Here is a 15,161-nt window from a genome sequence, read left to right as displayed (position 1 = left end):
CAGCACCAGTTTTCTTCCCAGAAGGCCATAGGTCATCCCTGTAGACTGCCCAAAACTTGTGCCTCACAGCTGTCGACTTATCATATAGTTATCAACTTGGGATAGTACCCTAAGCAACACCCTGCAAATTAGGAAAGCCCTAGATATGACATTAGACAATGCCATGATAGGGTCATTTTGCCAAGACCATGGACGTATATAGAATACAGTCCAATTAGATGATTAAGGTGGCATAACTATATGCCACCTTTTGTTTATATATATATATATGAAACCTTTTGTTTCATTTTCTTCGGCACGTAGAAAGTGATAGAGCCATTAACAACGTCCACATACAACCATCAGTTAGTGCCACAATGCCGCTCATTTGGGAGGAAATGTAATGATATATTTCATGAGTGTGCGTGTGTTGTTAGCATCTGCCTAAGTTACTGCCCAGATCTTCCAGTTTGGACGACCAGATGACGGGTCCCGAACGACGATCTCAATCTGGACATCCGCTGCCCAGCCATGGAGCGGACTTCTTCCTTTGCAGACACCCTACCCGGGTCGACCACCAGATGGGGACCACATCGGTCGTCCACAACCAGGACAACCCATGGTAATTTTTATGTTGGTTTGCAACATGCAGGTTAATCGCAAGATTGAATCCAACATGGGGGGACTGTCATCAAATCAAATCAAATCAAATCAAATTTATTTATATAGCCCTTCGTACATCAGCTGATATCTCAAAGTGCTGTACAGAAACCCAGCCTAAAACCCCAAACAGCAAACAATGCAGGTGTAAAAGCACGGTGGCTAGGAAAACTCCCTAGAAAGGCCAAAACCTAGGAAGAAACCTAGAGAGGAACCGGCTATGTGGGGGTGGCCAGTCCTCTCTGGCTGTGCCGGGTAGAGATTATAACAGAACATGACCAAGATGTTCAAATGTTCATAAATGACCAGCATGGTCGAATAATAATAAGGCAGAACAGTTGAAACTGCAGCAGCAGCACAGTCAGGTGGACTGGGGACAGCAAGGAGCCTTCATGTCAGGTAGTCCTGGGGCACGGTCCTAGGGCTCAGGTCAGTTGAAACTGGAGCAGGAGCATGGCCAGGTGGACTGGGGACAGCAAGGAGTCCTCATGTCAGGTAGTCCTGGGACATGGTCCTAGGGCTCAGGTCCTCCGAGAGAGAGAAAGAAAGAGAGAAGGAGAGAATTAGAGAACGCACACTTAGATTCACACAGGACACCGAATAGGACAGGAGAAGTACTCCAGATATAACAAACTGACCCTAGCCCCCGACACATAAACTACTGCAGCATAAATACTGGAGGCTGAGACAGGAGGGGTCAGGAGACACTGTGGCCCCATCCGAGGACACCCCGGACAGGGCCAAACAGGAAGGATATAACCCCACCCACTTTGCCAAAGCACATCCCCCACACCACTAGAGGGATATCTTCAACCACCAACTTACCATCCCGAGACAAGGCCGAGTATAGCCCACAAAGATCTCCGCCACGGTACAACCCAGGGGGCAACCCAGCCAGGCCGACCACAACAGTGAATCAACCCACCCAGGTGACGCACCCCCCCCCAGGGACGGCACGAGAGAGCCCCAGCAAGCCAGTGACTCAGCCCCGTAACAGGGTTAGAGGCAGAGAATCCCAGTGGAAAGAGGGGAACCGGCCAGGCAGAGACAGCAAGGGCGGTTCGTTGCTCCAGAGCCTTTCCGTTCACCTTCCCACTCCTGGGCCAGACTACACTCAATCATATGACCCACTGAAGAGATGAGTCTTCAGTAAAGACTTAAAGGTTGAGACCGAGTTTGCGTCTCTGACATGGGTAGGCAGACCGTTCCATAAAAATGGAGCTCTATAGGAGAAAGCCCTGCCTCCAGCTGTTTGCTTAGAAATTCTAGGGACAATTAGGAGGCCTGCGTCTTGTGACCGTAGCGTACGTGTAGGTATGTACGGCAGGACCAAATCAGAGAGGTAGGTAGGAGCAAGCCCATGTAATGCTTTGTAGGTTAGCAGTAAAACCTTGAAATCAGCCCTTGCTTTGACAGGAAGCCAGTGTAGAGAGCTAGCACTGGAGTAATATGATCAAATTTTTTGGTTCTAGTCAGGATTCTAGCAGCCGTATTTAGCACTAACTGAAGTTTATTTAGTGCTTTATCCGGGTAGCCGGAAAATAGAGCATTGCAGTAGTCTAACCTAGAAGTGACAAAAGCATGGATTAATTTTTCTGCATCATTTTTGGACAGAAAGTTTCTGATTTTTGCAATGTTACGTAGATGGAAAAAAGCTGTCCTCGAAATGGTCTTGATATGTTCTTCAAAAGAGAGATCAGGGTCCAGAGTAACGCCGAGGTCCTTCACAGTTTTATTTGAGACGACTGTACAACCATTAAGATTAATTGTCAGATTCAACAGAAGATCTCTTTGTTTCTTGGGACCTAGAACAAGCATCTCTGTTTTGTCCGAGTTTAATAGTAGAAAGTTTGCAGCCATCCACTTCCTTATGTCTGAAACACATGCTTCTAGCGAGGGCAATTTTGGGGCTTCACCATGTTTCATTGAAATGTACAGCTGTGTGTCATCCGCATAGCAGTGAAAGTTTACATTATGTTTTCGAATAACATCCCCAAGAGGTAAAATATATAGTGAAAACAATAGTGGTCCTAAAACAGAACCTTGAGGAACACCGAAATGTACAGTTGATTTGTCAGAGGACAAACCATTCACAGAGACAAACTGATATCTTTCCGACAGATAAGATCTAAACCAGGCCAGAACTTGTCCGTAGACCAATTTGGGTTTCCAATCTCTCCAAAAGAATGTGGTGATCGATGGTATCAAAAGCAGCACTAAGATCTAGGAGCACGAGAACAGATGCAGAGCCTCGGTCCGATGCCATTAAAATGTCATTTACCACCTTCACAAGTGCCGTCTCAGTGCTATGATGGGGTCTAAAACCAGACTGAAGCATTTCGTATACATTGTTTGTCTTCAGGAAGGCAGTGAGTTGCTGCGCAACAGCCTTCTCTAAAATCTTTGAGAGGAATGGAAGATTCGATATAGGCCGATAGTTTTTATATTTTCTGGGTCAAGGTTTGGCTTTTTCAAGAGAGGCTTTATTACTGCCACTTTTAGTGAGTTTGGTACACATCCAGTGGATAGAGAGCCGTTTATTATGTTCAACATAGGAGGGCCAAGCACAGGAAGCAGCTCTTTCAGTAGTTTAGTTGGAATAGGGTCCAGTATACAGCTTGAAGGTTTAGAGGCCATGATTATTTTCATCATTGTGTCAAGAGATATAGTACTAAAACACTTGAGCGTCTCTCTTGATCCTAGGTCCTGGCAGAGTTGTGCAGACTCAGGACAACTGAGGTTTGGAGGAATACGCAGGTTTAAAGAGGAGTCCGTAATTTGCTTTCTAATAATCATAATCTTTTCCTCAAAGAAGTTCATGAATTTATCACTGCTAAAGTGAAAGTCATCCTCTCTTGGGGAATGCTGCTTTTTAGTTAGCTTTGCCACAGTATCAAAAAGGAATTTCGGATTGTTCTTATTTTCCTCAATTAAGTTAGAAAAATAGGACGATCGAGCAGCAGTAAGGGCTCTTCGGTACTGCACGGTACCGTCCTTCCAAGCTAGTCGGAAGACTTCCAGTTTGGTGTGGCGCCATTTCCGTTCCAATTTTCTGGAAGCTTGCTTCAGAGCTCGGGTATTTTCTGTGTACCAGGGAGCTAGTTTCTTATGAGACATTTTTTTAGTTTTTAGGGGTGCAACTGCATCTAGGGTATTGCGCAAGGTTAAATTGAGATCCTCAGTTAGGTGGTTAACGGATTTTTGTCCTCTGGCGTCCTTGGGTAGGCAGAGGAGTCTGGAAGGGCATCAAGGAATCTTTGTGTTGTCTGTGAATTTATAGCACGACTTTTGATGTTCCTTGGTTGGGGTCTGAGCAGATTATTTGTTGCAATTGCAAACGTAATAAAATGGTGGTCCGATAGTCCAGGATTATGAGGAAAACATTAAGATCCACAACATTTATTCCATGGGACAAAACTAGGTCCAGCGTATGACTGTGACAGTGAGTGGGTCCAGAGACATGTTGGACAAAACCCACTGAGTCGATGATGGCTCCAAAAGCCTTTTTGGAGTGGGTCTGTGGACTTTTCCATGTGAATATTAAAGTCACCAAAGATTAGAATATTATCTGCAATGACTACAAGGTCTGATAGGAATTCAGGGAACTCAGTGAGAAACGCTGTATATGGCCCAGGAGGCCTGTAAACAGTAGCTATAAAAAGTGATTGAGTAGGCTGCATAGATTTCATGACTAGAAGCTCAAAAGACGAAAACGTCATTTTTTTTTTTGTAAATTGAAATTTGCTATCGTAAATGTTAGCAACACCTCCGCCTTTGCGGGATGCACGGGGGATATGGTCACTAGTGTAGCCAGGAGGTGAGGCCTCATTTAACACAGTAAATTCATCAGGCTTAAGCCATGTTTCAGTCAGGCCAATCACATCAAGATTATGATCAGTGATTAGTTCATTGACTATAATTGCCTTTGAAGTAAGGGATCTAACATTAAGTAGCCCTATTTTGAGATGTGAGGTATCATGATCTCTTTCAGTAATGACAGGAATGGAGGTTGTCTTTATCCTAGTGAGATTGCTAAGGCGAACACCGCCATGTTTAGTTTTGCCCAACCTAGGTCGAGGCACAGACACGGTCTCAATGGTGATAGCTGAGCTGACTACACTGACTATGCTAGTGGCAGACTCCACTATGCTGGCAGGCTGGCTAATAGCCTGCTGCCTGCTGTCATGACGTTGGCCTGGGGGTAGGTTTATGACAGTCATAAATACCTCTTCCCCCCTTTTCTCTGCTCTAACCTACTGAGGTTACATTTAAAAAAAACCTTGGTTAACATAGAGATTCTGGGAACATCAGAAGGTGGGGGGAAATTAACTATGGTATGAACTTTGAACTCTTATTCACGACAGAAGTGTTGAGTTGAGTTAGCGACCGCAGCTGCAAACGCAGGTTAGGAAGGAACAGACAGAGTAACCCATCTACCACACAACGACGTTACTACAACTTATTCAAGTGACCACCAGAGACATTCTTCAAAGGACAGAGGACTCGGTTTGGCAACACGGTCTTTCATCTACCACCAACCTACTGAAACGCAGCTCAGAGTAAATATTTATTGCATTTTCCTTTTCCAAATGGGCGGTAATTTAGAATGCATAAGATATTTTATTTACGATAGCACAGCTTCTCCCTGTGTTCCTCAGTCTTCCCGCTCTTTCACTGAACCCAACCCCCATTCTTTGTGTAACCAGCTGTCATATCTGCTCTGGATAAGATACTGTATTTACAACAGCTTCCCGTTTGCTCCTGTCTTCCTGGTCTTTCACTCAAACCCCGCCCCTCTTTCTTTGTGTAACAAGCTGTCATATCTGTTCTGCTCGCGAGGGACGTTTTTCTATGACATAGAGAATTATCCAGGTATAATTAATTCTTTGTGAATTATATGTATGTGAATTCTGTGTGATTAGTTATGTCACACTCTGACGATTATTTGAGTTGTTTGTTTCTATGTTTTGTTTGGTCAGGGTGTGATATGAGTGGGCATTCTATGTTGCATGTCTAGTTAGTCTGTTTCTATGTGTTTTGGCCTGATATGGTTCTCAATCAGTGGCAGGTGTTTGTCGTTATCTCTGATTGGGAACCATATTTAGGTAGCCTGTTTTGTATTGTGGTTGGTGGGTTATTGTCTATGTTATGTTGCATGTTTGCACAGAGTTTCAATAGCATCATGTTCGTCTTGTTAGTTAGTTTGTTTGTTTTGTTTGGTGTATTTCGTGTTTTTTCATCAATCGTTAAAGTATGCATTCACACAACTCTGCGCTTTGGTCTACTCAATACGACGATCGTGACAAGTTAGGTATTTAGTACATAAATAATTAAACCCAATTTTGTATTGCTGATTCAAATTGTTAGCCAGGGTTCTTGCAGATAACCAAGAATGTACAACTTTCAGATGAGACTGAAGTAAGATGAAGATTAATGTTGACTGCTATGGATGTAAAATACTACTAGGTCTTTAAGAGTTTATTCGGAAGATAACAGCTCTATAAATATTATTTCATGGTCCCCCGACTCTCTAGTTAATTACATTTACATGATTAGCTCAATCAGTTGATATTAATTACGGATAAATTATTTTATAGAATAGCAGGTCTTATCAATTAATCCGGCAAAAGACACGACAACAGCTGACCCTGGAACTGTCCCTGTATATAGCTACTGACCCTGGAACTGTCCCTGTATATAACTACTGACCCTGGAACTGTCCCTGTATATAACTACTGACCCTGGAACTGTCCCTGTATATAACTACTGACCCCCTGTATATAGCTACTGACCCTGGAACTGTCCCTGTATATAGCGACTGACCCTGGAACTGTCCCTGTATATAACTACTGACCCTGGAACAGTCCCTGTATATAACTACTGACCCTGGAACTGTCCCTGTATATAACTACTGACCCTGGAACTGTCCCTGTATATAGCTACTGACCCTGGAACTGTCCCTGTATATAGCTACTGACCCTGGAACTGTCCCTGTATATAACTACTGACCCTGGAACTGTCCCTGTATATAACTACTGACCCTGGAACTGTCCCTGTATATAACTACTGACCCTGGAACTGACCCTGTATATAACTACTGACCGTGGAGTTGACCCTGTACATAACTACTGACCCTGTATATAACTACTGACCCTGGAACTGTCCCTGTATATAGCGACTGACCATGGAACTGTCCCTGTATATAGCTACTGACCCTGGAACTGTCCCTGTATATAGCGACTGACCATGGAACTGTCCCTGTATATAACTACTGACCCTGGAACTGTCCCTGTATATAACTACTGACCCTGTAACTAACCCTGACCCTGAACTGTCCCTGTATATAACTACTGACCCTGGAACTGTCCTGTATATAACTACTGACCCTGGAACTGTCCCTGTATATAACTACTGACCCTGGAACTGTCCCTGTATATAACTACTGTCCCTGGAACTGTCCCTGTATATAACTACTGACCCTGGAACTGTCCCTGTATATACTGACCCTGTATATAGCTACTGACCCTGTATATAACTACTGACCCTGGAACTGTCCCTGTATATAACTACTGACCCTGGAACTGTCCCTGTATATATCTACTGACCCTGTATATACCTACTGACCCTGTACATAACTACTGACCCTGGAACTGTCCCTGTATATAACTACTGACCCTGTATATAACTACTGACCCTGGAACTGTCCCTGTATATAACTACTGACCCTGTATATAGCTACTGACCCTGGAACTGTCCCTGTATATAGCTACTGACCCTGGAACTGTCCCTGTATATAACTACTGACCCTGGAACAGTCCCTGTATATAACTACTGACCCTGGAACTGTCCCTGTATATAACTACTGACCCTGGAACTGTCCCTGTATATATCTACTGACCTTGGAACTGTCCCTGTATATAACTACTGACCCTGGAACTGTCCCTGTATATAACTACTGACCCTGGAACTGTCCCTGTATATAACTACTGACCCTGGAACTGTCCCTGTATATAACTACTGACCCTGGAACTGACCCTGTATATAACTACTGACCGTGGAGTTGACCCTGTATATAACTACTGACCCTGTATATAACTACTGACCCTGGAACTGTCCCTGTATATAGCTACTGACCCTGAACTGTCCCTGTATATAGCGACTAACCATGGAACTGTCCCTGTATATAACTACGGACCCTGGAACTGACCCTGTATATAACTACTGACCGTGGAGTTGACCCTGTACATAACTACTGACCCTGTATATAACTACTGACCCTGGAACTGTCCCTGTATATAACTACTGACCCTGTATATAGCTACTGACCCTGGAACTGTCCCTGTATATAGCTACTGACCCTGGAACTGTCCCTGTATATAACTACTGACCCTGGAACAGTCCCTGTATATAACTACTGACCCTGGAACTGTCCCTGTATATAACTACTGACCCTGGAACTGTCCCTGTATATATCTACTGACCTTGGAACTGTCCCTGTATATAACTACTGACCCTGGAACTGTCCCTGTATATAACTATTGACCCTGGAACTGTCCCTGTATATAACTACTGACCCTGGAACTGTCCCTGTATATAACTACTGACCCTGGAACTGACCCTGTATATAACTACTGACCGTGGAGTTGACCCTGTACATAACTACTGACCCTGTATATAACTACTGACCCTGGAACTGTCCCTGTATATAGCGACTGACCATGGAACTGTCCCTGTATATAACTACTGACCCTGGAACTGACCCTGTATATAACTACTGACCGTGGAGTTGACCCTGTACATAACTACTGACCCTGTATATAACTACTGACCCTGGAACTGTCCCTGTATATAGCTACTGACCCTGGAACTGTCCCTGTATATAGCGACTGACCATGGAACTGTCCCTGTATATAACTACTGACCCTGGAACTGTCCCTGTATATAACTACTGACCCTGGAACTGTCCCTGTATATAACTACTGACCCTGTATATAGCTACTGACCCTGGAACTGTCCCTGTATATAACTGACCCTGGAACTGTCCCTGTATATAACTACTGACCCTGGAACAGTCCCTGTATATAACTACTGACCCTGGAACTGTCCCTGTATATAACTACTGACCCTGGAACTGTCCCTGTATATATCTACTGACCCTGGAACTGTCCCTGTATATAACTACTGACCCTGGAACTGTCCCTGTATATAACTACTGACCCTGGAACTGTCCCTGTATATAACTACAGACCCTGGAACTGTCCCTGTATATAACTACTGACCCTGGAACTGACCCTGTATATAACTACTGACCGTGGAGTTGACCCTGTATATAACTACTGACCCTGTATATAACTACTGACCCTGGAACTGTCCCTGTATATAGCTACTGACCCTGGAACTGTCCCTGTATATAGCTACTGACCATGGAACTGTCCCTGTATATAACTACTGACCCTGGAACTGACCCTGTATATAACTACTGACCGTGGAGTTGACCCTGTACATAACTACTGACCCTGTATATAACTACTGACCCTGGAACTGTCCCTGTATATAGCTACTGACCCTGGAACTGTCCCTGTATATAACTACTGACCATGGAACTGTCCCTGTATATAACTACTGACCCTGGAACTGTCCCTGTATATAACTACTGACCCTGGAACTGTCCCTGTATATAACTACTGTCCCTGTATATAACTACTGACCCTGGAACTGTCCCTGTATATAACTACTGACCCTGGAACTGTCCCTGTATATAACTACTGACCCTGGAACTGTCCCTGTATATAACTACTGTCCCTGTATATAACTACTGACCCTGGAACTGTCCCTGTATATATCTACTGACCCTGTATATAGCTACTGACCCTGTATATAACTACTGACCCTGGAACTGTCCCTGTATATAACTACTGACCCTGGAACTGTCCCTGTATATATCTACTGACCCTGTATATAGCTACTGACCCTGTATATAACTACTGATCCTGGATATAACTACTGTCCCTGTATATAACTACTGACCCTGTATATAACTACTGACCCTGTATATAACTACTGACCCTGTATATAGCTACTGACCCTGGAACTGTCCCTGTATATAGCTACTGACCCTGGAACTGTCCCTGTATATAACTACTGACCCTGGAACAGTCCCTGTATATAACTACTGACCCTGGAACTGTCCCTGTATATAACTACTGACCCTGGAACTGTCCCTGTATATATCTACTGACCTTGGAACTGTCCCTGTATATAACTACTGACCCTGGAACTGTCCCTGTATATAACTACTGACCCTGGAACTGTCCCTGTATATAACTACTGACCCTGGAACTGTCCCTGTATATAACTACTGACCCTGGAACTGACCCTGTATATAACTACTGACCGTGGAGTTGACCCTGTACATAACTACTGACCCTGTATATAACTACTGACCCTGGAACTGTCCCTGTATATAGCTACTGACCCTGGAACTGTCCCTGTATATAGCGACTGACCATGGAACTGTCCCTGTATATAACTACTGACCCTGGAACTGACCCTGTATATAACTACTGACCGTGGAGTTGACCCTGTACATAACTACTGACCCTGTATATAACTACTGACCCTGGAACTGTCCCTGTATATAGCTACTGACCCTGGAACTGTCCCTGTATATAGCGACTGACCATGGAACTGTCCCTGTATATAACTACTGACCCTGGAACTGTCCCTGTATATAACTACTGACCCTGGAACTGTCCCTGTATATAACTACTGTCCCTGTATATAACTACTGACCCTGGAACTGTCCCTGTATATATCTACTGACCCTGGAACTGTCCCTGTATATAACTACTGACCCTGGAACTGTCCCTGTATATAACTACTGTCCCTGTATATAACTACTGACCCTGGAACTGTCCCTGTATATATCTACTGACCCTGTATATAGCTACTGACCCTATATAACTACTGACCCTGGAACTGTCCCTGTATATAACTACTGACCCTGGAACTGTCCCTGTATATATCTACTGACCCTGTATATACCTACTGACCCTGTACATAACTACTGACCCTGGAACTGTCCCTGTATATAACTACTGACCCTGTATATAACTACTGACCCTGGAACTGTCCCTGTATATAACTACTGACCCTGGAACTGACCCTGTATATAACTACTGACCCTGGAACTGACCCTGTATATAACTACTGACCCTGGAACTGTCCCTGTATATAACTACTGACCCTGGAACTGTCCCTGTATATAGCTACTGACCCTGGAACTGTCCCTGTATATAACGACTGACCCTGGAACTGTCCCTGTATATAACTACTGACCCTGGAACTGTCCCTGTATATAGCTACTGACCCTGTATATAACTACTGACCCTGGAACTGTCCCTGTATATAGCGACTGACCCTGGAACTGTCCCTGTATATAACTACTGACCCTGGAACTGACCCTGTATATAACTACTGACCCTGGAACTGTCCCTGTATATAGCGACTGACCCTGGAACTGTCGTTGTATATAACTACTGTCCCTGTATATAACTACTGACCCTTTATATAGCTACTGACCCTGTATATAACTACTGACCCTGTATATAACTACTGATCCTGTATATAACTACTGACCCTGTATATAACTACTGACCCTGTATATAACTACTGACCCTGTATATAACTACTGACCCTGTATATAACTACTGACCCTGTATATAACTACTGACCCTGTATATAACTACTGATCCTGTATATAACTACTGACCCTGGAACTGTCCCTGTATATAACTACTGATCCTGTATATAACTACTGATCCTGTATATAACTACTGAACCTGTATATAACTACTGACCCTGGAACTGTCCCTGTATATAACTACTGTCCCTGGAACTGTCCCTGTATATAGCTACTGACCCTGTCCCTGTATATAACTACTGACCCTGGAACTGACCCTGTATATAACTACTGATCCTGTATATAACTACTGACCCTGTATATAACTACTGACCCTGTATATAACTACTGATCCTGTATATAACTACTGACCCTGTATATAGCTACTGTCCCTGTATATAACTACTGATCCTGTATATAACTACTGACCCTGTATATAACTACTGACCCTGTATATAACTACTGATCCTGTATATAACTACTGACCCTGGAACTGTCCCTGTATATAACTACTGATCCTGTATATAACTACTGATCCTGTATATAACTACTGAACCTGTATATAACTACTGATCCTGTATATAACTACTGACCCTGTATATAACTACTGTCCCTGGAACTGTCCCTGTATATAACTACTGACCCTGTATATAACTACTGACCCTGGAACTGTCCCTGTATATAACTACTGACCCTGTATATAACTACTGACCCTGTATATAACTACTGACCCTGTATATAGCTACTGTCCCTGTATATAGCTACTGACCCTGTATATAACTACTGACCCTGTATATAACTACTGACCCTGTATATAACTACTGACCCTGTATATAACTACTGATCCTGTATATAACTACTGACCCTGGAACTGTCCCTGTATATAACTACTGACCCTGTATATAACTACTGACCCTGGAACTGTCCCTGTATATAACTACTGATCCTGTATATAACTACTGACCCTGTATATAACTACTGATCCTGTATATAACTACTGACCCTGTATATAACTACTGATCCTGTATATAACTACTGACCCTGTATATAGCTACTGTCCCTGTATATAGCTACTGACCCTGTATATAACTACTGACCCTGTATATAACTACTGACCCTGTATATAACTACTGTCCCTGTATATAACTACTGACCCTGTATATAACTACTGACCCTGTATATAACTACTGACCCTGTATATAACTACTGACCCTGTATATAACTACTGACCCTGGAACTGTCCCTGTATATAACTACTGACCCTGTATATAACTACTGACCCTGTATATAACTACTGACCCTGTATATAACTACTGACCCTGTATATAACTACTGACCCTGTATATAACTACTGACCCTGTATATAACTACTGATTCTGTATATAACTACTGACCCTGTATATAACTACTGACCCTGTAATAACTACTGACCCTGTATATAACTACTGACCCTGGAACTGTCCCTGTATATAACTACTGACCCTGGAACTGTCCCTGTACATAACTACTGTCCCTGTCCCTGTATAACTACTGACCCTGTATATAACTACTGTCCCTGTATATAACTACTGTCCCTGTATATAACTACTGACCCTGTATATAACTACTGACCCTGTATATAACTACTGATTCTGATATAACTACTGACCCTGTATATAACTACTGACCCTGTATATAACTACTGACCCTGGAACTGTCCCTGTATATAACTACTGACCCTGGAACTGTCCCTGTATATAACTACTGTCCCTGGAACTGTCCCTGTATATAACTACTGACCCTGTATATAACTACTGATTCTGTATATAACTACTGACCCTGTATATAACTACTGACCCTGTATATAACTACTGACCCTGTAATAACTACTGTCCCTGTATATAGCTACTGACCCTGGAACTGTCCCTGTATATAACTACTGTCCCTGGAACTGTCCCTGTATATAACTTCTGACCCTGTATATAACTACTGACCCTGTATATAACTACTGTCCCTGTATATAACTACTGACCCTGTATATAACTACTGTCCCTGGAACTGTCCCTGTATATAACTACTGACCCTGTATATAACTACTGACCCTGGAACTGTCCCTGTATATAACTACTGACCCTGGAACTGTCCCTGTATATAACCACTGACCCTGTATATAACTACATGACCCTGGAACTGTCCCTGTATATAACTACTGACCCTGTATATAACTACTGACCCTGGAACTGTCCCTGTATATAACTACTGACCCTGTATATAACTACTGACCCTGGAACTGTCCCTGTATATAACTACTGACCCTGGAACTGTCCCTGTATATAACTACTGACCCTGGAACTGTCCCTGTATATAACTACTGACCCTGTATATAACTACTGACCCTGTATATAGCTACTGACCCTGTATATAACTACTGACCCTGGAACTGTCCCTGTATATAACTACTGACCCTGGAACTGTCCCTGTATATAACTACTGACCCTGGAACTGTCCCTGTATATAACTACTGACCCTGGAACTGTCCCTGTATATAACTACTGACCCTGGAACTGTCCCTGTATATAGCTACTGACCCTGGAACTGTCCCTGTATATAACTACTGACCCTGGAACTGTCCCTGTATATAACTACTGACCCTGGAACTGTCCCTGTATATAACTACTGACCCTGGAACTGTCCCTGTATATAGCTACTGACCCTGGAACTGTCCCTGTATATAACTACTGACCCTGGAACTGTCCCTGTATATAACTACTGACCCTGGAACTGTCCCTGTATATAACTACTGACCCTGGAACTGTCCCTGTATATAACTACTGACCCTGGAACTGTCCCTGTATATAACTACTGACCCTGTATATAACTACTGACCCTGGAACTGTCCCTGTATATAACTACTGACCCTGTATATAACTACTGACCCTGGAACTGTCCCTGTATATAACTACTGACCCTGTATATAACTACTGACCCTGGAACTGTCCCTGTATATAACTACTGACCCTGTATATAACTACTGACCCTGGAACTGTCCCTGTATATAACTACTGACCCTGGAACTGTCCCTGTATATAACTACTGACCCTGGAACTGTCCCTGTATATAACTACTGACCCTGGAACTGTCCCTGTATATAACTACTGACCCTGGAACTGACCCTGTATATAACTACTGACCCTGGAACTGTCCCTGTATATAACTACTGTCCCTGGAACTGTCCCTGTATATAACTTCTGACCCTGGAACTGTCCCTGTACATAACTGCCTTCTTATTCTTATTTTCAATTGTGTGTCAGGATAACTACATGTGTCAGGATAACTACACATGTCAGGATAACTACATGTGTCAGGATAACTACACATGTCAGGATAACTACACATGTCAGGATAACTACATGTGTCAGGATAACTACATGTGTCAGGATAACTACACATGTCAGGATAACTACACATGTCAGGATAACTACATGTGTCAGGATAACTACACATGTCAGGATAACTACATGTGTCAGGCTAACTACATGTGTCAGGATAACTACATGTCAGGATAACTACATGTGTCAGGATAACTACATGTGTCAGGATAACTACATGTGTCAGGCTAACTACATGTTTCAGGATAACTACATGTCAGGATAACTACATGTGTCAGGATAACTACATGTGTCAGGATAACTACATGTCAGGATAACTACATGTCAGGATAACTACACATGTCAGGCTAACTACATATTCAGGATAACTACATGTCAGGATAACTACACGTGTCAGGCTAACTACATGTCAGGATAACGACATGTCAGGATAACTACATGTGTCAGGATAACTACATGTGTCAGGATAACTA

At 43.1% G+C, this 15,161-nt stretch overlaps 1 protein-coding gene across 1 annotated transcript in view; it reads left to right on the top strand.

Annotated features, from left to right (window-relative positions):
• Positions 1–461: 461 nt before the first annotated feature.
• The window catches only part of LOC127912976 (adhesive plaque matrix protein-like), a 64,503-nt gene continuing 49,803 nt past the window's right edge, over positions 462–15,161 (top strand). The window contains exon 1 of the mRNA XM_052484169.1: positions 462–601. Within this exon, the coding sequence (XP_052340129.1) occupies positions 462–601 (140 nt within the window). The remainder of the gene's footprint in view (positions 602–15,161) is intronic.

The sequence above is a fragment of the Oncorhynchus keta genome, chromosome 28 (assembly GCF_023373465.1).
Source record: "Oncorhynchus keta strain PuntledgeMale-10-30-2019 chromosome 28, Oket_V2, whole genome shotgun sequence".
In the NCBI taxonomy this organism is placed as follows: Eukaryota; Metazoa; Chordata; class Actinopteri; order Salmoniformes; family Salmonidae; genus Oncorhynchus; species Oncorhynchus keta.
This window is presented reverse-complemented; position numbering and strand designations above follow the sequence as displayed.